Here is a 26,552-nt window from a genome sequence, read left to right as displayed (position 1 = left end):
CTGGACGGGTCACCACATTCACACATGTGGACAATAAGCAACATAAGGAATGTTATGGAAATGTTTGAGGAAACTGGAGTAACCAGAGGAGACCCTGCAAAGCCCACTTGGAAGGACAAAGCTGAGATTGTGTCATTAAATTTTAGTAGATGTCCATCCTCTCTCCACCGCCAGCATGCACTTGCTGCGACACGTGGCTAGCAGCACGTTTTATTGTTTACGCCTCGCCTTGAGAAATGATTGACCAGATGGTCCAAATGTCTCACTCAGCATGTGTGGCAGCGGGCGCTCTAACTGTGTGTGACATCACTGTCTCCCACGCAAAAGCTTGCATGTTTTTTAAGACGGCGAAAGATCAACGGCTACCCGTCAAAAATGGAGCACAAAATAACACTTGCAGTCGCTCTGCAGGAAAGACGGGCATACAAGGGCGACTGTATGTCTTTGTTTTTGGAGTGTGCATGTATGTTTTGGTTTGGTCTAAGGCAACATGCCAGTACTACTCTGCATCAAACTCTACAAGTACAAACAGCAGGCCCCAACAGAGGATAAGGAGGAAAGACAGGAATATCTTATTTAACGTGGCAGAATTTAGGATTCAGATCTCAGCTGCTTTGTCCTCATCCCCTTGTTTAAGTGTGTCATTTTACCTCAGAGTGCCGTGGGAATAAACGTACGCAATGTGGCCGTGACCTTGTTATAATCCGGCCATTTTCAATGATATGAAATACAACTTTGAATACAAAAATATCTGCCTAGTCTTGTTTTACGCATCAAACACTCTGTGTGGGGGGGTGGGGGTGCTGTCCAAAACTAGGTCAGACCTTGAGAGACAGAAAAACGAGACCGAGAGAGAGAGAGATGCAAAGTGATGAGATTTTAATGTAGGAATTGCATGATGAGTTAGTGGTGCATAAAATGACAAAATGAGCTCCAAAGACACTGAGATAAGAAGTCATTATAGCAAGGATATGATTAAAACTCACGATTTTAATTGAACTATTCCCAACACAATCAATGCTATTTTTCATATTTTCACGGGCTGTTATTTTTCAGCAATTAAGAGGTTCATAATGTAACAATAATGAATATTATGACGTGAGACGGCACCAAATCGTTCATCTCACTTGAGTCAGTGACAGCTCTACACCTCCCCCGTGTGGAAATTATGAAATACTGCACCATCATTTTTAATTCAAGTCAATTATTATTAATATTTTTATATGGTGGCACGTCCCCCTCATGCCAAAAAATGCAGAGTAAACTGACCAAATCGTCCCTTGGTATGTATACGTATGTATGCGTGTGTATGTGTGTGTGTATGTGCGTGTGCATGTGCGTGTGCGTGTGCGTGTGCGTGTGCGTGTGCGTGTGCATGTGCATGTGCATGTGCATGTGCATGTGCATGTGCATGTGCATGTGCATGTGCATGTGCATGTGCATGTGCATGTGCATGTGCATGTGCATGTGCATGTGCATGTGCATGTGCATGTGCATGTGCATGTGCATGTGCATGTGCATGTGCATGTGCATGTGTATGTGTATGTGTATATGTATGTGTATGTGTATGTGTATGTGTGTGTGTGTATGTGTGTATATGTATGTATGTGTGTATGTGTATGTATGTGTGTATGTGTATGTATGTGTGTATGTGTACGTGTATGTGTGTGTGTGTGTATATATATATACATATAAATATATATATATATATATATATATATATATATATATATATATATATATATATATATATATATATATATACATACATATATACACAGACACATATACATATATATATATATATATATATATATATATATATATATGCATTTATATGTGTATGTATGTATGTATGTATGTGTATGTATGTGTGTATGTGTATGTATGTGTGTATGTATGTTTGTGTATGTGTGTACGTGTATGTGTGTATGTATGTGTGTGTATGTGTGTGTATATATATACATATAAATATATATATATACACATATATACACACAGACACATATGCATATATATATATATATATATATATATATATATATATATATATATATATATATATATATATATATATATGCATGCATATATATGTGTCTGTGTGTATATATAGTCATAAACACATCCAAAAGCGCAGGGTGACAAATAATTTGTTTTCAAACTCCACTTTTTAATATAACAAAGTTGCATGCATAAAAAAGCTGAAACAAAATGTTCTTTTACCCTCCTTTTTAGTACATAGACATTTTGACTTGTGGAAACTGTCAGAAAATACCAGTTAAGTCCCCCAGATGGACCCCCGTTTGCTCCCCATAACACAGCAGTCTGGCATATAAATGCTACCGTCTTCCTTCAAATTAAAACCTGATTTGTTAAAATGTGACAAATTGACAGTGCCCACTCGTAAGCCATTGCTATACTGTCTGTTGTGTATTAGTTCTAGCAAAGAAAATAATGCAACACAAAAACCAGGCCTGTATTATCAGAAGATCAATTCATGTTTATTGAAACTGCTTGCATACAAAATATATTGCACTATAACCAGACATGTAAACCCAGACACCTTAAATGCTAGTAAGTAGTATTTACACAGGGAAACAAAAAATGCCCAAAAGTGCTCACAAGATTTACAGCTTTTTAGACTACCCTGGTTTAAGAATGTACACACTTTTTCTTTGCATCTTGTCTTTGAGCTTCTCTAGTAAACAGCCAGCAATGTGCCAAGTTAGCGTTTTATGTGTTATACATTCTGGAGTACGAGAAGAAACATTTGTTGCAGTGTTGCAAGCAAGAAAAAGTCAAAGTTGGTCATCTTCGGTTGAAAATGCATTGCAAACCCCAATGGAGTAAATGCTGACTGAGGGATGCAAATCACGATCTCCGTGCTGCATTACCCATTTCTTCTCAAATATCGCCATTTAAAATGGTTTGCATCAAAATTTCCACAAACAATTCTGAGACAATGTTGAATCTATTCCGTCACCATCTAAAGTCATAATTAAAATGTGTCTTCAATCCACAAGATTTCTCAGAAATGTTCAGATTAGCAGAACAATTAGTAGGTAAACATCTCTGTTCATCCAAACAATATTTTTAAAGATATTAAATGACCACATTCAATTTCATTTACTCCATCAACTCTGAACCTTTTTGTAATATTGCCCATAAGTATATGAATTTACAAGAGTTCAGTGAAAATATTAGCAATCTAGTTTTAGAAGTGGACAGTCATTAAAGTTGGTTATAGCCATAAAGGAAAAAAATTAGATACACCATTCATTCTGCAAACCACATGTATTGTAGATGAACAGAAAAGTCTCTATATGGTTGAATGCTCTCAGCTATAGTGCTTTTGCACCATTCAAGAGTTGTTTTAGTACAGCACAGTTGGTTTCAAAAGGTCTACCAACTGGGTATCACAAACCCAAAAACAAATATTGTTGCAATTCCAAAATTGAACAGTTTGTTAAATTTAAATGTCACTGTTGGGTATTAGTCTCATTAGTTGCTCACAGTCACATCTCTCTTTCTACTGTTTGTTTCGAGCATTTGACAAAGGCAGTCGTTGAAACCTCGTCAGGATGAGTGTTATGATGGTGACACACATCTGAACAAATAATTCCATTTCACCACTTCCCTACCGAGTATACATGGGCAGCATGCAAGTTTCCAATCGCAATGTACATTTTCTATTATCGTACAAACTTTTCTTTTTGCAACACTATAAGTTAGTATTAAACCCTAAAAACATAACAGCAAACAAGTTAACTTATTGTTAAAAAGCTGACTTTAATGATAAGACTTGTTTTTTACTGGGAACAGAATACAATAGGACGCATGAACCATCCAACTTTTTCTTCCTCTCATTAATCCTAGGTGTAATATGCTTTAATTCTAAACTTCATCGTTCTTCTAATTCAGTGATGAAAAAAAAATGTATTCTTTTTTTTTTATACACCACAAGCAAAAAATATTGTGTCCAACAATTTTGGGAATTCTTCATCTTTCAATCTTTTCAATTCAATTTTTCCAATCTTAAACACACAAAAAAGTAATTTGTACGTCTGGCAACGTTTAGGGATGAAATGATTTGAGGCTTGAGCGCACTTTGAAATCCATTAAACTTAAAAAAAATTAAATTAAAAAAAAAACCTTGTAAAAGCCCGAAACAATCCAAGCAGAATTGAAAATGTGTTCCTCAAAACCTGAAGCCGTTTATGTAGTTTAAATGAAAAACTCCCAACTAAAAAAAAAAGTTAATTTGCAAGTCAACCTAATTTTAAGTCCTTATATCAAAATGGTTAAGATAATAGGTTGCTGTATTAGTTTTCTTAACATTCTTTGAGACACTTAACAGTATAGAAATTTTATGAATTCACTGTTTTATGTGAAATAGAAAGTTTTGGACCTCTGCTGGAGCGCTACGGACATCACTACCAATGTGACTCAACTGTACTATGGAGGATACTTTTGTTTTATACAGCAAGTTTATTATCAAGAAATCTAGCATTTAAATGATATCAAACAGCAACAAAAGAAAAAAAAATAAGGATAAGTGCACATTTGAAACAATAGTACAAATCTTTCTTCAGACAATTTATGACATCATTATATACAATATGTCACCCTCTCCTTTTCCACAACACTAAACAACTTCATTCTGTTGATGCTTTATGGACAGTAAAAAGGTTATTTGTACTCAAACCACTTTTGGATACTTTGCAGAAAATGCCAACCATAAAGATGCAGCCTGACTGCACTGCCAACGGTTAAGTTTAGTGACAAAGAAATGACGACAAATAAGCACAATTAAAAGGAATACTGGCCTCAGAAACTGGAATGTGAGCACGAGGACTTGTGTATATCCATAGTGTAGCACAGAAAAGAGTGTTGCATGTGCCTAAAAGTTGGAACAAAATTACAAATCAGTCACATGTTCTTAAAAAGGGGGGGGGACAAAAATGTACAAATCCATGGCACAGAGATAGAAACAAATTTTAAAAAGCCAACTCTGAGTTCCATACTGAACTCCCCATTTGGATTCAAATACATTTTAAATCCTGTTATCTTTGTTGAGGGACAGACAATATGAATTTGTATACAGGAAATGAAGCAGAGATTGAATCATCGAAACACGCCAAGAAGCAAAACTACAGGCTGCGTGATGCCAGAACAGGATGTGATACATGAATGATATCGCAGGAACAGAATGACTAGGACAGATGAATGTCATCAGTCAACAACCCAGACAATTCGCATTGTATTAAAAGAACATTCTTTCTTAACTCCGAGGCTACCATTGACAGCATTAAACGTTCAATCCATTTGAAATGGGAGGGCTGGCAACGAATAATTAAAAAAAAAACTTTCATTTGCTGCCACCATCCCACATCAAATGGCTTGGACGTCTATTAGTGGTAAACTCCTGTCAATTCACAGCAAGATGAAAAGAGCCGCGTGACTGGACGTTTATTCTCATCAATGGCAGTGAACGAGTTAAAAAAATTCCTTTCAGAATCATCGTGCCAGAAAAGCTTTTAGTATATATTACAAATATACAGATCACTAAATAGACAACACATAAAGGGATTTCTGGTAGCTTTCCTGTGTTTACAGCTATACATTTTTTTATTTTTAACGCATTTTTGATTTAGTAGTAGATTGATTGCATCTGCATGCCATGGATTTATGTTTGCTTGACCACACTGGCGGATTTATGCGTTTTCTAAAATTGAAAAGACCAATTGAACTTGTACATAGGCACCAAGAGACAAAACTGTGAAAAATGTGTGGTGATGCTTTTAAAAGGTCACCACAAAAGAGTCCAATCTCTTCCAAGCAAGGGCATCTTACCTAAAACGCTTCTTAGGAGTTAAGAAAGCTAAATAAAATATCAAAATCCCAAAGATTTGTTCGAGACATGTCTCCTCCAACTAAATGATGGGTTTATATCTAACTAAGCTAACTGCTTTAGCTAAATGGGATATACTAAACGAGAGCCCAGTTAGGAAACTTTTCCCAAAATGAGATGCCAATAAGCATGAATGTGTTTTGTGTGCATGTACGTTTGCTAGAAGTTTAGGTCTTGAACTCTCACTTTGCTTACTTTAGTCCAAAAAGACACTGAAACACCACAAGGACAGTCCAAAGACGGACATTCGGTAAATGAGTGTGGTTTATGATCGTCATTTGTACAAACAAACAGGAAAAATAGAATTGATGTGTCATATAAAGTGTTGCCCTCATGTGATCTCATCCTAACTTGTCATCTTGCCAGTTTCGGGATTATTGTGGACGAGAATGTCTTAAGCCCGCCACAGCTATAAGGGTTGCCCTCATTATACCCTACCATCGAAGTCTTGAAACACACACACGAGTAATCCTACGGTTTAGTACGAAACTTCACGGTGCAAAGACAGTGAAGGGTAGCATGCGCTTCAGCCATGTTGCTTAATGAGCTAAAAGAAAAAAAAAGTGTTGTGTTGAAAATGTCTAAACAAGAAACTGCTTTTCAATCAAGCAACTTCATTCCTTACTTGCTGGCTGAGGGAGGAAAACATCCATTCAGTCACAGACCGGCCGGCTGCACTACACAGAGAAGTAAACAAGTAGCAGACAGGAAAAGGTCTTCACTACAGTAAGCATTCCATGCTGATGGAAGCTCCTGTCTAATAATGTAGTTGACAAAAACGGAATAAGAGAAAAACAAGTGAAAAAAAAAAAGAATCTGTGAATGGTTAATGAGCGGTTGTTTGCGAATGTGCGTGTGAAGAGTGTGGGTTCATCTCTGAATGTGTGTGTCTAGTGAGAAGGTCCTCCAGTGTTTCATCTACGACACGCCGTTCACCAAGGGGGGAGTATCCTGCTTCTCTTTCTTCATTCCTCGGTCTCGAACGGTTCGCTGTTGATGGCGCGGCGGGCCCTCGGCACCGCCACTGTGCCCACCCTGCGACGAGGGCCCTCCTCCTCTTCCTCCCGGGGAATGTTGCACGCTACGTTCATTGTTCCCATCCACACGAATCTGTGGAATAAAAGTGTACTGTGATACAGAAACTAGTGACAGTGAAGAATTGCTGCTTCAAATTTGTTTGACAATTTAAAAAGGTTTCCGACGCGATAAAAGGAAATTTGTTTGAAGGCAGACCAAAGAAAATTCCTATTGAAATAAACAAATGAATTCAATTACGACTGAAGGGCAGTACCTGCAAGCTATCGTCCTGTGGTCTCGTTTTGGGCTCTCGGATATGACGAGGCCTTGGGTCACTCCATTGAACATCATCAGCTGGGGAAAAAAACGGTGCAATCAACAATATATTACAACATATTTCCCAACACTGAAGAGTTTTCTGAATTTGATATAATCAAGAATGTTCCGATTACATATTCTTAGAACCCGAGTCTGAGTACAGACGCTCCCCTACTTACGAACGAGTTAGGTTCCGAGCGATTGTTCATAAGTTGAATTTGTTTGTAAGTTGATCCAGTGCTATATTTTGTATTATAATTTATGTTTAAGGCCTATATAAGTATATTGAAGGTTGATATAAGTGCATTTGTATGTTTAAGGCTTGTATAAGTAACACGCATTGGTTTGTACTGAAAAAAATATTTAATAAAATGGAGAGAATATGTACAGTACTGTATAGAGAGAGAGATTTATGTATTAGAAACTGGCCGAAAGAAGCGATCTAACGACGATTGCACAGTTTTCTTCTTTTTTTTTTTCATCATAAATGATGCGGTAGCACTGTATGGCATCATTCAATTGATTTGCAAACTTTGTACAACGTTCAATATTTGGGTCCTGCTGCTCGATCTTTCTGTTTATAAATGGTACTGACGGTCGAACGATTCAAGTTGTACATATATGTGCAACGCTCACCACTGTCACGCGCATCAAGCTTCGTTATTATTGCCACTCGTTTCAAATGAAATGGCTTGCCTCTTCCTTGCAACTCCCTCAATAGAAGCCTTTAGCTTTTTACCAACCATATTCAATAATGGATGCATGAGATATTTAATGATACAAATGAAAAAGGTTCTTTGCACACTGGAGATACATTCACGCACTTCCGCATTGCAAAGAAGAAGGTAGATGCTGGGTGAGCTGAGCTCTCACAGCGCCAGGCGTCGGTATTAGCGGCGGAAAGAAGTACTACTCTGAAAAAGGCGCGAAATACAAAATTGGACTTACGAACATTTTTCGACTTAAACGCAATTTGCAGACATGTTCGTATGTACCGTTGTTCGTAAGTTGAATGTTCGTAAGTAGGGGAGCGTCTGTACTGTCATTTAATTTAATTTTGAACTGCTGGTACACAAGCCAATTCGTTAACATTCACTACAACCCTAACATTGGTACTAAAAAAAACAAATGTTACATCGAGGGACATAAAACGGAGCTATTGTTATTTCATTAGCAAACAATTTTATTATTTCTGAAAAAGAAACTCAGAAATAAAATCAGCTGCAAATTACATGAATTTCTATTTTTTTATATGAGCAGATAGGACATTACAACATACTTATGATACTTCCCAAGTAAAAGTGAAAGAGCAAGATAACTTACTTTTATATCCTCCTCTCCCTCTTCCTCCTCCTCCTCGCCCCCGAAGTCCTGCCCCACCTGGTCGCCTTCTGCCGTCTGTCCGTCTAGGCAATGTCCCACCTCCTGTCATTAACTCTTCTGTGGGAGCAAGGGACCAATCGCTGAGCTCGTCTCTATGGTCTGATTCCGTCTCTGAAGCGTTGGAAGCCTCTGAGTTGGTGCCTAATGAGATATGTGGAAGTCAGTTTAAAACAATAATAAATGAAGTGTCTTTTGTTATCACTTAAGTTTCTAATCAGGTACAATAGCAGTAAAACATAAATGTCTAAAAAGCTTTTTTTAAATTGTTTATGATTGGCAGGTGTGCATGCTAATTCTCTTAGTTTTACAGCAACTTTTTTCTCTTGAAATACAATTCACTGTAACATAAAGATTTTTTATACGTACAAAAAAAAATCTGACTGATGTTGTATTGGGAGATCACCTGAAGCAAAAGCTGCAGTTCCTCCTCTTCGTCCTCGACCGCCTCTTCCCCCTCCTACATAGGGCTTCCCTCCTCCTGCACCTCTCCCAAGGCCCGTGCCATTATCAAACACGTAGCTTTTGTCTTTCTGATTTCGTGGGCCCGCCCCACCTCCGCCCCCACCTCCAATCTGTCTGAGCTGCTCGTCAATCTGAAGACGCTCCAGGCGAAGCTGGTCCACCTCCTGCAGGTATTGGGAATGTTGTTGACATGCAACATTACATAACCGTGTATACTTCAAAGACAAGATGATCAATGTCCTGCGCCATTTCATGTGAAACTAGTTTGAAGTATAACAAAAAGAAGAAGTGAAATAGAATTTCTAGCGTACCTTCAAGTAGTTGAGGTGATAGTCCAGTAGTACCGTTGCATTTGAGATGCTTTCCTTGGTCCCCACAAAGACAAAGGGCACCATTCCCTATGGCGAAGATTGTCAAAAAATGAAAGTCCAAGACATCGTACACGTCCTTCTGACCCACTTCTCATTTAGAGATAAAATTGGCAGTTACTGCTAGCAATTGTAGAAAAAATATATTTTCATCTAAAGTAAACAAACACTTTGTAGCATTGACCAAATCATGCCAGAGAGAAACAAGCAACCGAGGAGCGTCTTCATGATATAGACAGAAACAATAACTTCTTGGCATAAAAAAAAATCACAATTTTTAATCAATTGTTAAGTTTAAAAGAGTAACACAAACTAAAGTTCATTACCATTTTAAAGAAACAAAAACGGTTATGTCCGAAATGATCAGTGGTTGAATTACATATGAATGCCATTGTCCCAGTATAGTTCTACATCCATAAGTACAGAATTTAATGTATACTATAAGTAAGTTATTTAAATAATAACAAAAATACATTTGATAAATGTGAGCCTGTTATGCCATTTTTGCACACACTTAACCAATTACACTAAGTTCCTTTGTGACTCACATCATCTGTTGCTGAGGCTGTTGCTGAGGTTGTTGCTCCTACCAATGGTCCAACCAAAGGCTTTTTGTCATTTTCTGGTTCAATACGAACCCGCACGACACCAGATTTATCAACCACTTCTTGGATTAGTTTACCACTCTTCCCAATCACTTTGCCTATAAAAGAAAAATCATAATTATCACTATGGACTCATGCAGCTATTTTGCAGAAATTTAGAATATCTGTGAAAAATTGAGACTCTTTCAAGGGGCAGGAAAGCAGTTGTAGTTTCATGTAATTAGGTGATTAGCATCTGAAACATATGACTGACATGATTATGTTTTAACTTTTTCATATACCGTTTTATGGTTCCCCTTACTGTCCTGCGTTTATAGTACCGCACTTACTCCCAAACGCTTTACTAAGTTGTCAGTCCCATAAATGCCTAATCATGCATTTTTTGTATTCACCCTTCTACATAAATTCTAATATAGTTATCACCCCGACCCTCCCCAAAAAACGTGGAAGACTTACTCGATTACTACAGTCATGCGCCTGTTTTTGAGTGACTTTCTCACCTACTAAGTTCCGAGGTACTTTGATGACATCTTCAGAGAATTCCAAGAAACACCGTGCGATACGGACAGCTTCCTGGTCCTTAGATAAACATCAAATATGAAACACACTTTTATGTTGTGAAAACCACATTGATGAGTACCGTATATTCCGGACTATAAGTCACACTTTATATAGTTCGGCAAGGCGTGCAACTTTTTTTTTTCTTTCACTCTCTCTCTGACCATAGACAGCCTGTTATGTTGTTGTTTTTTGCTATAGTTATATGGAAAACTTATAAGTGAAAACATGCCTATTTAGCATGTTGCTCTCCATTTTATTTTTACTTTAACATATGTTTGAACTTGGTTTTAAATTTTAAAAAAAATGCCCTGCCAAAATTGCGACATATCTAGTGAGACTCATACATATATTTTTTTTCCTCTTCATTGTGTATTCTTTGGCTGTTGATACTTATATTCCGAAAAATACAAAACGCAAAAGAAAATATTCATGTGCGTATGCAAGCAACACTAATACAAATAAATGCAGAAAATGGAGTTAATTAAAAACATTGATTTAAAAAAATGTTGAAAGGTTTTAGCCTGAATTAAATTGGATTATTTTAAAATATTGACTAAAGTATGTGGTTGTAAACCATCATAAAATCGTCTCTGATCGAACTTGATTGGACTTGAGACACATAGAACAACTGGGGGTATAATACCTCTCCGTAAATATGGAATGTACATGTCTCTTCATCAAGGTCGATATTAGTGACTCCGGGGACTTTACGGGCTTGCTGAATGTTGGCACCGTGAGTCCCAATGGCGAGCCCCATTAAATCATCACGCACAACAAATTGTTCATGGAAGCGTGATGCCAGCTGTCGGGAACTCTGCAAGCAAGCAAAACAAAGAAAGTAAATAGGACTTGTACTTTTGATTGGCCGGAAGGGGGAAATTGATGTCATCACAATTTTCTTCAGCTTTATTTTGTGTGCTTGCCTCGAGTTGTCTGCTAGCCTCTTCATTCCTCAGCATGAGAGACAGTTTGGTGCGGAGGCTCCTGAAGTGCATGTCGCTCATCATGCTGGCCCGCTTATCTGTGACCTCATTCACCGACTGTAACAACATATCAAAATATATCACACTTCAAAAGTCTAACCTCAAACAACTGTAGTAGAGATTCAAGACAAGATGAACGGTCTCCTCCCTAAAGTCAAATATAACACTTACACAGATCCCATTTTAGTACATCTAGATTTTGACCACAAAATGATTGCAAAATGTGGCAATAGAAAAAGCAACACATACCAAGATGACCAGCTGCTTCTTCTCAGAATCATAGGTGACACTGAACGCTCCCACAGCCTTTTTATAGTCTTTGTGTGCCGATTCCTTAGAACACCTGTAAGATGAAATATCATTAGTGACAGTTACAATTGGAATATGTAAGGAAATTATCAATTAACCGAAGTGTATTTCTACCATTGGCCCCAATCTGATTTCTAATATTTGTTCCAATGTCTATCACACCAACGGCTCAGATAAAGCCATCGTTCAGGCGCTGCACCTTGTTCGTTGTTCCCCAAAGATTTCAAAATTGTCTTGATGATTCTTAACATTGATGAGTGAAAAATAGGATTCAAATTCCTTTTCACGGAAATGGATATGGTGTACTTGCATCTGCCGTAGATCATCAGGGACATCCAGTCTGATTTTGAGGAAGGTAGTTTTTGTGGCTGGTTTGCTGGGATTGATCGGCCGTAGCCGCTCCAGGGTGACAATCTCGTTTAATGTCGCGTCACAGGCAGCATACTCTATAACATAGAACTACAGACACATCAAATTATAAGAACACGGACTATCAAATAGAAGGAATACCGTATTTTCTCGATTATAACACGCAGATTTTTGCTATATAATTAATTCCAATAGATGGGGTGCATGTTATAATCAATAACTAAAATAAATTACAAATTTTCGATCGAAAAATTTTCGGTTTTACGTCATCTCGTAAAGCCGATCGAAAATCGGAAAGCCGAGACCACCACTGCCCCCCTCTAGCCTCGTACTCGTCTCAGTTCACCCTCTCTCAGTTCAGTTTTGGACATTGTACAAGCAACATGGCATCAAAACGAGCAAGTTATACCGCAGCGTTCAAAAGAAAAGTCATCAAAGTGGCAGAGGAATTGGGCAACAGAGAAGCTGGAAGAAAATTCGATATTAGTGAAGCTAACATCCGTGGTTGGAGGAAGAAGAAAGACTCATTATTGAAAGAAAAAGCAACAGCAAAAGCATCAGGACGTGGAAGAAAAGCAATGTTCCCAGAGTTAGAGAAAGAACTTCTTAAAACGATTGCTGAGAGAAGAGCTGCAGGGTGTGCCATCAACACAGTCGAGCTGCGTATCCTCGCCCTGAAAATCATGAAAAAAAACAACAAGGATTCCGGCTTCAAATCGTCTGCATGTTGGTGCTATAAGTTTATGCAACGGCACGACCTATCTGTAAGAAAGAGAACGTCAATTGCCCAAAGGATGCCGGAGGACTACGGGAAATTTTAGGTGCGCACTATATTCGATTACTGCGTTTTTCCAGATGTTTTTGGCCCAAAATTACCTGCGTGTTATTTTCGAGTGCGCGTTAAATTCGAGAAAATACGGTAAAACTAAAGCATCAGTCAGATGTAAGGGTCTTTATAAATAAATACCGCCGATAAAGAAAAACACTAAAGAGACAAGAAAAATAGTGACCTGGTATTTGGTAAACTTTTCAAATGCTATACAGTGAAATGTTTGTTCATCGAGTGTCTGCAGGTTGATTCCGTACAGCCTATTTCAGATAATGGTCCTGAATTTCTTACAACTTAATGTACATAAATTCCATATTATCAATAATAAAAGAAATGGATGAGATAAAATCTTTAGAATAGAGGGACGGTCCAAAAGACAGACAGCTGGTCAGACTAATTTCTCGTCCAAAGTTGGACATATTTATGATGAGTGATGAAAAGACCTAAAAACTGATATAAAAGGTGAACTGCATCACTGAAAATCAAGACAAATGCGCCTGCTAGTTGTGCTCTCCTGAGCAAAATTTAAAAAGACATGCGAGTCCTGCCCACTGGGCGTGCTGTGAACGAAAACTTAAACTGAAGCAGAGAAACGAAAGTGAAATGGTTTGGACCGAGTAACTGAAGCACAGAAACAAAAGTGAAACAGTGAACAGACTGAGTCCTACCTCTCCTTTAACCATGCGAACTTTTGCCAACCACCATCCACAAGGTTCCTTGTCATTTGCCCTGGAATACACCTGTCAAAACCCACATTTTAAATATTATTCAGCACCAAACATTGACAAAAATAGATAAACAAACTCCCAAAACAGAAAATATATTTATTGGCATTGTTCCCACCTCAACCTCATCGCTCTCGTTTATTTCTTTACAGAACCCTGTTGGAGGAGGAAATCGCACATCCTGCAACGGGATCTGGCGCTCCGGCTGCCAACTAATACAGAAACAAGAATTTATTTGATCACTGCCTGCACTACAATAATGTCCATGTTGTTGGCACTTTTGCATTACTCACTTGTTTTCAAATGCAACTGTGATGGAGCCTTCGTGGACATCCTTCACAAATGCCTAAAGAAGCACAGAGGTCAAATGAAAGATGTTTAAAAACATTCAGAAATACAAAAGGTGGGCAAACTTCGATCCTGGTATGTTTTGTAACCTCAGCCACATTAAATCTGTGCTGACAGTTTGGCTCACTCTGAAGTTGTAAAATCTCTGGATTTGTAAACATCAAATGTTGAAAGTAGGACATGCGATGCCCTGAAGGACACCAGACAAAGTGGCTTGCCTGTGGGTTGCCGGTGTCCTGAGTGTGACAGACTACAAGTAACGAATGCACAGAAGCCAAATGAAAAACAGACAGGACACAAAATCGGTAACGATGAGAAGTAGGCTAAAATGATGGGATCTACGACATAGCCAGTTAATTGGAAAATTCCAAATGTTTTACTGAAAAGTCACTCCATAGAAACATATTTCGTCAATTAATTTCATTTAGTTATTAGGATTCAATACATCTTTATGCATAGAAACCAACGGGGGGGGGATGCATCGGACCACCAAAGTAAAAAATGAATGTTACAAGTAGGGATATCCGCATCACAAATTTTTGCACCCGAGTGCACCTGATTTTGAGGATCTGCTGATATTTCCAATCTGATACCGCAGCAATGTACTAAGGATGAAATGTTCATAAATGACTGACTAAATTGAAGTAAATTCAAGGTGATCTTTTGTTCTATATGGTAGCTGAAAAAATTACACTGCATCCCAAAAAAAACTGTAGTTTTTTTTGTGGATTAATTATTTTTGCTGGTAATTGAGAATATTTTCATTTACTATAGGTGGTTCCCTAGAGAAAAGTAAAGTGAAACAGTTACATCTATAATATAAAGGAATAAATTGATAAGATCAAAAGTATTAATTATTTAACCCAGTAAGAAAGCCCCCGTGTCCTGTCCCAAGAGCACAAGTGCCCCCTAGTGTTTACTCATGGACAGATAAATACATTTTCGACCATCAAAATAAAACCATCATGTCTTGAGGTTTGGTGCCAGATAAAAACTGGAAGAGTCTGAAATTTGCACTTTTGAGTAATGTTGAGGAAATCAGACTATGTAAAAGGGTTAATTATTTTAATACACCAAGAGAGGTCATAGGACTCACACTCAGAGTACAATTTTCTCTTAGCACTGTAACGTAATTGTTATAAAATACTGTCACCACATTTTCTATGGCAATCACTGTTATTATTGTGACATCAAGTGAGCATGCAGCTGTAGTAAGCGCCCAGGCAAATAAAACATCAGCAGCGGACTAATTGCTAACTTATCAAGATGTGCTTTGGAAAACGCATCTATTAATGATTTGGGAGGTTTTGCATTTAATTTTTTTTCCGTTGTAGCCCTTAAACACTGAAAAAAAAATCAATAAAATGATGTGACCGGATCGGGGACATCGCTTGTTACGAGTCCAAAATTATGAGAACGTAAGTACAATCAAATTTAATTATCAACAATATAAAGAACTCTGCGTGTCAGCGACTTGAGTGGTTAGCACGTCGGCCTCACAGCTCTGGGGGCCTGTGTTCAAATCCAGGTCAGTTCACCGGTGTGGCGTTTGCATGTTCTCCCCGGGCCTGCGTGGGTTATTCTCCAGGTACTCTGGTTTCCTTCCACATTCCAAAGACATGCATGGGAGGCTTAATGGACACTCTAAATTGCCCCTAGGTATGAGTGTGAGTGCGAATGGTCACGGTTGTCCGTCTGCTTGTGCCCTGCGATCGGCAGGGTGTCCCCCGCCAGCTGGGATAGGCTCCAGCACCCCCTGCAATCCTAGTGAGGGTAAAGCAGTTCAGAAAATGAATGAATGAATAAAGGATTGATTAAACGTATCTTAATAATACGGACCAAATGAATGTTGTGACTTAGTTGCTCCCATAATAAATACATATCACTAGTCATTTGTCATTGTCAACTCTAATAAAAAACACTGCACCTTGGCTTCATTATACGCAGCCAAAATGTAAAATGTTTAACAGGCTGTGATACATTGTTTTCAAAATCACTTCACACTTAATTCACTGCACGTCATTTTGAACGATCCCACCACACACGTTGTAAATTCGTTTATACAACCATCCATTTTCCCTTTTGCTCGATGGGAAACAAATAACCTGGATCTGATTGCAGCTGACTCATGAAGAGAAACTTAGACTGGTCCCCAGTATCGCAGGGCCCATAAAGACAAATAATCATTCACAAACAATCACTCGTAAGTAATATCAAGTTTCAAATTACCCAAGCAGAATAGGTTTGGGACATCAGAGGAAGCTATTACTTGGCGTAAAATTCATACAAGAGCAGGGAGAACATGCACACTTTATTGGAGGCTAAAACCAACAACCTTTTGAATGTGAAAAAAATGTAATACCATTAATACATCTATAAATTACATATATATTTTAACAATACTTTCAATTCCACGACAGCTGACTACGCTGACAGTGATCATTCACACCCTGTCAAAATTAACTGGACGTCTATCGCCGTCAATGGCAAACAAGGAGTTATGTAACCAATTGAAACCAAACTAAAATGAAATGTGGCAGATATCGATAATAGGCCGATTATGAAAGAACAGATATAGAAGAATAGCCATCCATATATTAGTATGACTGATCGACAACTGCTTGCTTCACTCAATGAAATCACATTTCATTCGGTTAAGAATGAGCACCAGCACCGTTTCTACTAAAAGTGCCTTAGATCACAGGCAAAATATGATCCACCAAGAAAGTAGACATGCTGTCAAGCCAGATTTCGAATTAACAGCGTCATCTTTGTTGTTTACCGGCGCAGTGCGAGCGAGGAAGACGGAGGCCGGAGCAGGTACTTCAATCAATGCTACTACAACCGGGAAATTGCTCACGGTACGTACGCATCGCATGCTGCTTTGCAAAAAAAATGATAAAGAATTTTCAAAAAAATCGCAACTTACCTTATAGAAGGCACCGCTTGTTCCTCGCACTTCTACTAGTAGTTCATCCATGATGCTTGATACCACAGCTCGCTAGCTAGCTAACCACAGTTAGCGATTGGGGTAGCTAGCTAGCTGGCTAGCCTGATGCTAGCCCAGGCAGAGGGTTCGAGGGAAACAAATAAATGTGTAGCCGGAAAACGATCCCTAGTACTGCGAGTTCGTCAAATCTCGATTTTGTTGAAAGCTAACATACGAATTTGTATTTACGAGTAATCAAAGACGACGCATGTAGACCGCGCAAGGGTTTGCTCGTAGTAGGTAGTTAATGTTGTGTGATTAGTGGTTAGGCAGCAACTGCTGCTACTCGCATCTATGTGACGTCTCCGGTTTCTTCCTCGACTCAGTTCCGAGGCTGCTTACGTTCACGAAGAACTAGTGCTGCTATCCCCAGGTTACTCATTAGAAGAACTGAATGACCAAAAGGAAAATCCAAATTACGAAGCGACTCATTTTACGCAAATAACATCTTAAAATAACTCAATCAGTGGCACGTCATTCTTGTCATAGATGTGCCCGTCCCACCTCATCTATCCCACGTTTTGCATTTGTAAGACGAAATATTGAAGAAAAATAATTATGTCATGTAGAGAATACATTTTTGGGAAAATACATTTTTCTCACTAACATCCATCCATTGAAAAGGAGACCAATGTGGAAAGGTAACCATCCTGTTTACTGATTTAGGTTATTTATTCCTATATTTTTTTCAATTCATTTTCTTTATTTTAAAGTCAAATAAAACATGAGAAAAAAATACAGGCAAAGCCCCCAAACATTACAGAGAAAAATTGTCCGCCTTTTCACAACCCCCCCGTGGTAAATATCAAACAATTATTTCTGAGTGAAGTTTATGTTTTGTATGACTCATGACACACACTTGTGGATGACTGTTCCTTAAAAGTAACAAGATGTTTTTAACAAAGCATTGTCCTGATTTGGAAAGGTTGTAATTTAAAAGTGAATTTCCCATTTATATATATATATATATATATATATATATATATATATATATATATATATATATATATATATATATATATATATATATATATACAGTGGTACCTCGTCATACGACCGCTCGTCATACAAAATGCTCGTCTTACGGGGGAAATTTCGATCGAATAATTCGCCCGTGATGCGGTCAAAATTTCGTGATGCGACCAAGCCAGGTTGCCATGGCATTTTTTTTGGCATATCTTTCGTGTATAACAATATTCACGAGCACCAGATGAGCTATTCAGACCAGGAAACGCACAACGCGCATGCGCGGGGAAAAGAGGGCTTTCTGGGTAATGAAGTATACTCGTGCTCGCAAAAGCATCCCCGGTAGCAACTCTATCATAGGCGCCGTTCGAGGGGATGCGAACACAGATGCTACAAGCTAAAAGGAGCCGCTAGCCAGCGCCCCCGAAGCTCCCATAAGCAACGGGGCGATCGCTGATAAAAGACTCTGCTCGTTGGCTGCTCATAAGAACATCGGGGGCACTGGCTCGCAACAGCATCCCCGGTAGCAACTCTATCATAGGCGCCGTTCGAGGGGATGCGAACACAGATGCTACAAGCTAAAAGGAGCCGCTAGCCAGCGCCCCCGAAGCTCCCATGAGCAGCGGTGCGATCGCTGATAAGACTGCTGCTCGTTGGCAAGTGGTCGTGCGTTCTCCGATTGTGAGGACATTTGTGTGCATCATTTTCGGAATATTTTGAAGGGAATAGTACGACAGCAAACAGCCCATCGATAGCGAACGTGAGGGTGGAGTGTTTGTTCTGTTTACGAGTGCGTCGTGTGGAAAAAAAAACGAAGCCCCCCGCCCCTTTTGTGCCCCTCTCCCCTCGGCGAAATCCGCCCAATTTTAGTTAGATTAAACACTTTATTTCTATTAAACCACTCGTTATTTATTACTTTGTCAATATATGGCGAATTATAAGAAATATAACATTTTTTTCAATCCAATATCCTGTTTTTGGTGTTTTTTTCAGAGAGTTGGAACAAATTAATTTGTTTCCCATTCATTTCAATGGGAAACTTTACCTCGAGTTACGAGAATCTTGTCATACGAGCTAGGTCCCGGAACGGATTAAGCTCGTATCTCGAGGTACCACTGTATATATATTTATATATATATATACATATGTATATATAAATATATACATATATAAATATATACTTATATATGTATTTTATATTTTATATATATTATATATATGTTTTGTACAGCTCTTTTAACTTCTTGAAATCGGATTTGCTTTACAATGCACACATTTCGTAATAATCCATCAGCACATTAAAACTAGAGAACAACAAAGATGAAGCTGCACAAGCGGCCGAGTGGTTTATTAAGTTTGTAGTAAATCACTAAAACCTACACCTTTGAGGATTTACTGAAATGTTCGTTCATGTGAATTATTTCCATGTGAACCACAGCACGGTGTCCCTTGGCATATAACTTAATCTGGCAGCTATCTCAATGTCAAGCATATTGGATGTCTGTAGATTGTAAATAGTGATCATCACTGCCCTAGCCCTGTATAGACAGGTTTTCAGCCCATCTATATCTAAATGGGGACTTTTATATGACTGTGGAAAACACTTTGACAGAGAAAATGATGGAAAATATTGTGTCTTACGAGAAGTTATATGTCATTCGGCTCTTCTTGCATTTGTATATAAAGGCAAAGAGTACATTTCCTATTTGGTTAAGAAGCAACACATGTTTAAGCATTATCCTATGCTATGTCCAAGATACACGATTTTCCCTCTGTATTCATGTTTTCACAGTGATTTTAGGCCAGTCATAGTTTTTTGATGGTACAAATGAAATAATATTGGTGATTATATACTATGATTTAAAACTCCCATACAGTAAGGTCCTGATGGTAAACTGGATCATCAAACTCAGAATTGCATTATGAAGGCAAGGGCTGTATGAAGGACATATGAAATACATTTCCTTCCAGGTTAAAATAATATTCAAAATATTTTGCTACTAATCCTGTTTAAAAATGTGTGTACTGGTTCTGTAAATGGCTTTTCTTTTTGTCACGTTTTTTAGTTTTCTAAGTGAAGTTTATCTGTTTTTTATTCAATGACCTGTACACTAAGTAGAAAATGATTTGCGAATCATTGTAATCTGTTTTCATGTCTACTTTATACAATGCCCTGACATAATGGTATTCCAGGTAGTGTGTACTGTATATTATAGTTTCATACAAAATGAAACACTCTAAAAAGCTTTCTGTCCAAGTCCTTGTTAAGTTTATACAATGCCCAAACTTAATAGAATTGAAGTTGCTGTGTCCTGTATATTACTATAGTCTTGTATAGAATGAAAACACTCCAAAAGGTTTCTGTCTAACTCCTTGTTAGGCACTGTATACTCCCCAAGTGAAGTGTTATTTTCTTTCTTTTCATTTGTTGTTACTTTTTGTCTTTCTGCTCCCTCATTAATTTTCGGTCATTGTTCAAATACTTTTTACAGGCCCCTATTCAAGCGAAGAAAATCCCAAACATAGCTCATCGCAGTAAAAAGATCCCTTCTTTTCAGATCTCATGAGTACGAATGTAATGTTGATCGTCTTTTCTTGTGCTCAAGTCCACACCTCCACTTCTATATTTTCCATTGAGCATCATCTTGCTCCTAAACCAGTAAAAATGCTTTAAGACTTTTCATCTATGTCCCCATCATCATTTTTCTCCCCCTCCTTCACATGCATCGTTATTCTGATATACACTATTCCGTTCCAGTACTTGCACTAATTGCATTTTACTTCAACAAAGACAATTACTTTTTGTTTCAGTCTCTTGAGTGAGTCGCACTCTGCCGTCCTCGCGCTCCACGTCTCTGTAGAGTAAAGATTTTTGGGCTTTCAGTCGACAGGCCAGTGACATAAAGATTGAGTCCACATTCTGACTCTCTTTCGGGTCTTTTGCAGACGTTTCAAACAGAAGCATGTTGTGAGAATCTGCAAACTTCAATGCTGTGTTGGATGGTACCTGGGGAAAGGATTATTACTACAGATCATTAAAACAGAGGAATCGAGCACTACATATTATCATTTGATTGAATTTCCATGATCAAACATGGGTAAAATACAACACATCATTTTAATACTACTTGTCCTTTTTTGAGGCTAGTAAATGAGACACAAACAATCTAAGGCTTGAAAGTAAATAATCAGCAATCATTGCAAATTGGTTATAATCAATTAATGGATTATTCATTTATAAAGACCATTCTCGATCATGTGCTTTCTGCTGTAGGTAATGCATAAATCTACTGACCTGTATTTGGTCCACCAGATCACACTTGTTCCCTACGAGGACTCGAGGTACTGATGCTGAAACCCGATGACCGTTACATTCCTGCAAGAAAAGCAAACACGTGTTTCAGGACAGGCAATTGAGGTGATTTTTTGAAATATTAATGATAAACAGACAAAACTAACAGGCAAATACTATGTACGCCATAGCAGAGTGCAACGTACTGTGTAGTAGTTACATAATTGGTTAAAATGCATAAAACATTAAATAATAACTATTGATTTGATCACTAGTGGTTGCTGTAACACACTGAAATAAATCTTGAAATTAAAAAAAGAAGCTTAAAATATTACAATTAGTTGAGTGTATTTAATGAATTCGTACACATTTTTACCCATTATGAAAATGATACAGTCATCTTTTGACAAATTCTCTTAAAATACAACAGAAGGAAGATGGTCAAGGTAAAATTTTTGTGCTGTAACAGCTACACATTTTCACCCATTATGAAAATGATGCAACCATCTTCTTTCTGTTGTATTTTAAGAAAATTTGTCAAAAGAACAATCATTTCAAACGGGTAAGAAAAAAAGATATTCTTTAGAGTGTCAACAGTGAGAAAACTAACATCCAAATAACCATCAAGGCCTCATCTTGGCGATAACACCTGAAATTTGCGCTCTGCAGAAGGTTACTGCGAATAAACCATACTTTGTACTATAATTGTTAAAACTCACCTCTATCCATGTTTGAAGATTGCGGAAGGAAGCCATTTTGGTGACATCATAAACAAAGACAACTGCGTGGACATTACGGTAGTAGTGCTCAACCATGGATTTACGAAATCGCTCCTGGCCAGCTGTGTCCCATACCTGCACCTGAAATGAGATAAGTGTTTGATGAACATTTGAAATTGTTTAAACATTTGTGGTTATTAAAATATCCTATACAAATATTCTGATCAGAAAGACCCATGACGCGTTAAACAACAGCCGTATCTACTATATCCATATATTTTGAAAGGTGTTTTTTGTATAGATTCCTTTGTGGGAATCAAACATTCAAAAACATTTGGAAGGTAATTACGGTATATTATAAGGTAACCTAAAAAGTTCAAAGCTTAGCAGTGTTCCATTTATGTCACAATCTTTGAAATTGAAAACAGCTACAAGACTCAAGGTAGGTGGTAGTTGTGCCTGGCTAGGCTGTACCTGGAATGCATCTCTTTGTACAAAGTACAATATACAATGTATGTATATGTATTTATGTACAACGACAATAAAGCTTTCAATTCAATTTAATTCGATAACATACCTGTCAACCTCTGCCGATAACTGCCCTTATAAATGATTATGATTCCCCTTACAAACCCCCCAAAAACCTTACAAACACCGTACGATATGATTCCCCTTAGAAACCCCCCAAAAACCTTACAAACACCGTACGAGTCGTACGGTGTTTGTAAGGTTTTGTGGGGGTTTGTAAGGGGAATCATAATCATTTATAAGGGCAGTTATCGGCAGAGGTTGACAGGTATGCGATAAGCATTTTGGAAAATGAATCAATGATTAGTATTCCACTAATAGTATTGAAAGTGGTGAATTACGTCGTTATATCACATACATTATATACTGTACATCTCATCATTTTCTGAACCGCTTTATCCTCACTAGGGTCGCGGGGGGTGATGGAGCCTATCCCAGCTGACTTCGGGCAAGAGGCGGGGGACACCCTGAATTGGTGGCCAGCCAATCGCAGGGCACAAGGAGACAAACAACCATTCACACTCACACTCATAAATAGGGGCAAATTATAGTGTGCAATCACCCTACCATGCATGCCTTTGCAATGTGGGAGGAAACCGGAGTACCCAGAGAAAACCCACACAGGCCCGGGGAGAACATGAAATCTCCACACAGGTGGACCGACCGGGATTTAAACCCAGGTCACTCACTGTGAGACTGACATTCTCAATAATTTAAACAAGCCGACATAAAAAATTTTTTTTACCTTTTTGTGACAAAGCAGTCTTAGAGCATGGAGATGTTACAGAAAGGAGAAAAGTGGTCAGATGAGATTTATAAGGGGGATGGGAGCATATTATGCACATGGCTGGCTTTGTGGCAATCAAATGGGTATGTGAGGAGATAATTTTGGACCTTGTTTGATATGGCAATAAAGACCCAATAAAATGTGGACAATATTTATGCAACAATGCATATGCAATTATATCATTTTCTTTAGAGAATCCCGATCCTTTTCTCAATATCAGATAATTGTATTCAGCAAGCACAGGTCACCAGTATAAAATACTTTCATTCACTCTACGATTGACTATACCTTGATTGGAAATGTTATGCATGACTATATTATCAATATTATTATTATTATTATCGAAGCCTCAATTTAATTTCCAGATTCGAAGTGTTTTTTTCTCTCCAAATGCTTGCTTTCACTTCACTGACCATTTAGAAACTTTCACGTCCTTTCCTGTACTAGAAGTGACATAATCTTAGCACGCATAACACAATAACAACATAAATTTTAAGTGATCCCCAGTTTTCTCGACAACAATACGAATTTAACAAAACAAATACATAGAATAGAGATTTTTTCTCCATATTATATTACAGAAAAAAACACAAAAAAACCTTAGATGGCAAAATACTAATGGACAAAGTGCCTTGGTTTGACCGCAGTGGCAGTTATTAATCAAATGCCAACATCATTTTGCTGATTTAGAATAACAATTAGTTATCAGTCAGTGTTGAAATTGACACCACAGAAGACGCATAGTGACAAATGTCGTCATTATTGTGATGAAGTAAGTGGATCATGGAGTAGCTAGAGTGACATTTTTGTGGGGGGGTTTAGAGACAAGGAAACACCTCCGAATCACATCCAGACACGCTAATATTACCTTGATCGTCTCTCCTTCGATTTCCACCGCTTTCTCACTGAAGTCCACGCCGATCGTGGCTTCGGTCTGATCGGGAAAGCTCCCCCCAGTGAAGCGTAACGTGAGACACGTCTTTCCCACATTGGAGTCCCCAATAACGATGATCTTGAAGATCCGAGTCTGGATGCTCAGTTCCAGGGAGGAGGTGCTTAGGTCCGCGGACGACGTAAAGCTGGCGCCAGCCTCGTTGCTGCTGCTGGCCCGGCTCCGGTTTCGGTAAACGTCCATGGATGATGTCAGGATGGTGACATTGTCGTCTGCTCGGCTCGGCCGAGGTACCCTCCGTCCTCCTCGGCTCTCCTCCTCTGGGGAATCGTTGGTCATGGTGCCCGTGGAGCAGATGCGAAAATCGGGAGAGTGGAGAGAGGAGAGGTGGAAGAAGAATGGGTGGATGGAGTGAAGGGAGGTGACGGGGAAAAGAAGGAGGAGACTTGTTGTGTCGTGCCGGGAAGGGCAGAACATTTAAAAACACACGAGCGCAGGGAGGAAAAATCATGTGTAGTATTTTGTAGTAGTATTAATAATGATAGAAATGTGGATCTTTCTCGCATATGTTCTTGGACCACTATATGTAGGCCCTTACACTTGCACTATTAAGCCTAGTCATGCTCCCTACATGTAGCCTATCCCCAATTGAGTTTTTACAAAGATGGTAGCTCTTTCAATTTGAATATTTGAGTTCATCAAGCGTCAAACCACTATAAATCGCCTTTCAGTAAAAGGAAACTTTTTGTATATCTGCTTTTAATCAAGTGTCAGACCTATTGTTGCCCTCTACATTGATTTATTCATTCGTATTCTGAACCGCTGATCATCACCAGGGTCGCGGGGGGTGCTGGAGCCTATCCCAGCCAACTACGGACACCAGTCTGATGACATCCTAAATCGGTGGCCAGTCAATCGCAGGGCACAAGGAGATGCACAACTATTCACGCTCACACATACCTAGGAATAATTTAGAGTGTTCAACCAGCCTACTCTGCATGTTTTTGGAATGTGGGAGGAAACCGGAGTACCCGGAGAAGACCTATGCAAGCCTGGGGAGAACATGCAAACACCACACGGTGAGGACCCACATAGGATCGAACCCTCCACTGTGAGGCCAACACGCTAAGCACTCGGACGCCGTGCCGCTTATTATCCTGATGTGAAATACTTTAATGTGTTCATCCACAATTCCATTGAAATATTGGTGGATATAACACTTAAAACAAGAGTTTGAGTGTGCAACAGGAGTTCTCCAACTAGTCGTGATCTGATTAGTTGCATATCATCACATTCCATGAAGTAACATGGCCTCAATGCACAGGATTGCTGTGCTGTCAGATTCCAGCCCTGATTAAGACAAAGTGGTTTCTAATTCTGTGCACTCCCCTTTTAGAAAATTCAGTTTAAAAAAACTACGCTGTGCAAGTATCCATTAAATATATTTAAATTATTTTTACATTTCCTATTTAGTTACAGTTGTGCGGCCTTTGCGACTGTATTGTCTAACCTGGAACTATGTGTAACTATGCCTTTCCTGTATCTGCATTCTCACCCTCTTGCTACTGTCACAATGAAATTTCCCGAATACGGGATGAATAAAGTTATCCAATCCAATCCAATAAATGATTAGGAATATTAAAATATAAGTAATATGTATACTTGGTAGTCATTCATAAAATGTGAAAGATCATTTATATCTCTCATATATAACCATCAATTCCATCTTCATTGATTTATTGTATATCTGTGTTGTCATTATTCAGAATATGCTAGTAATTTAATGATAACTCCCACACATTCACCCTATGAATAAATTTACAATAATTGCACAAGTTGTGTGGTTTTAGAGCCAAAAACATGTAGAACAAATCTTGAAAGTGAAAGCTGAATGAACAAAAGAAATTAAATCGGTGTCACTCAGCATTTACAAAAATTTAGGCGTGAAAAATTGTTGCCAGATATGTAAGCCGCTTTACTTCCATCCTGACACACACTTGGAAATAATCCCAAACACGTTTGCAAACGCTGTCCCTCCTTATTATCGACGTGACACTGTTTTTGTGATATGCACAAGCGCACAAACACGTGCCATTTGTGAACGATCCCTCAGACAGACACAATCACTTTGGCTCAAACTCTCTCTTTTTCAAAGCAGCAAACATAATCTCTCCGTAACACACAAGCACAG

At 38.4% G+C, this 26,552-nt stretch overlaps 2 protein-coding genes across 3 annotated transcripts; both read right to left on the bottom strand.

Annotated features, from left to right (window-relative positions):
* Positions 1-2,479: 2,479 nt before the first annotated feature.
* LOC144082125 (fragile X messenger ribonucleoprotein 1 homolog A-like) lies at positions 2,480-17,624 on the bottom strand. Of its 2 annotated transcripts, XM_077608990.1 has the most exons (16): positions 17,118-17,623; positions 14,134-14,186; positions 13,959-14,052; positions 13,784-13,855; positions 12,228-12,376; positions 11,858-11,951; positions 11,549-11,665; positions 11,269-11,439; positions 10,565-10,643; positions 10,008-10,162; positions 9,403-9,489; positions 9,195-9,255; positions 9,033-9,113; positions 8,570-8,770; positions 7,203-7,282; positions 2,480-7,021 (listed from the first exon to the last, which is right to left on the bottom strand). In XM_077608990.1, exons 1-16 carry the CDS (start codon positions 17,166-17,168, stop codon positions 6,830-6,832), a joined length of 1,737 nt encoding a protein of 578 aa, XP_077465116.1. In that variant the 5' UTR covers positions 17,169-17,623; the 3' UTR covers positions 2,480-6,829. The 2 variants fall into 2 exon arrangements, with proteins under 2 accessions (XP_077465116.1, XP_077465115.1); XM_077608989.1 differs by having other exon boundaries at positions 9,033-9,255; positions 17,118-17,624.
* A 1,754-nt stretch (positions 17,625-19,378) lies between these two features.
* LOC144082126 (ras-related protein Rab-33A-like) lies at positions 19,379-24,721 on the bottom strand. Its single transcript, XM_077608991.1, has 4 exons — positions 24,338-24,721; positions 22,155-22,295; positions 21,439-21,519; positions 19,379-21,150 (listed from the first exon to the last, which is right to left on the bottom strand). Exons 1-4 carry the CDS (start codon positions 24,698-24,700, stop codon positions 20,926-20,928), a joined length of 810 nt encoding a protein of 269 aa, XP_077465117.1. The 5' UTR covers positions 24,701-24,721; the 3' UTR covers positions 19,379-20,925.
* Between the last annotated feature and the right edge of the window lie 1,831 nt (positions 24,722-26,552).

The sequence above is a fragment of the Stigmatopora argus genome, chromosome 9 (assembly GCF_051989625.1).
Source record: "Stigmatopora argus isolate UIUO_Sarg chromosome 9, RoL_Sarg_1.0, whole genome shotgun sequence".
Lineage (NCBI taxonomy): Eukaryota > Metazoa > Chordata > Actinopteri > Syngnathiformes > Syngnathidae > Stigmatopora > Stigmatopora argus.
This window is presented reverse-complemented; position numbering and strand designations above follow the sequence as displayed.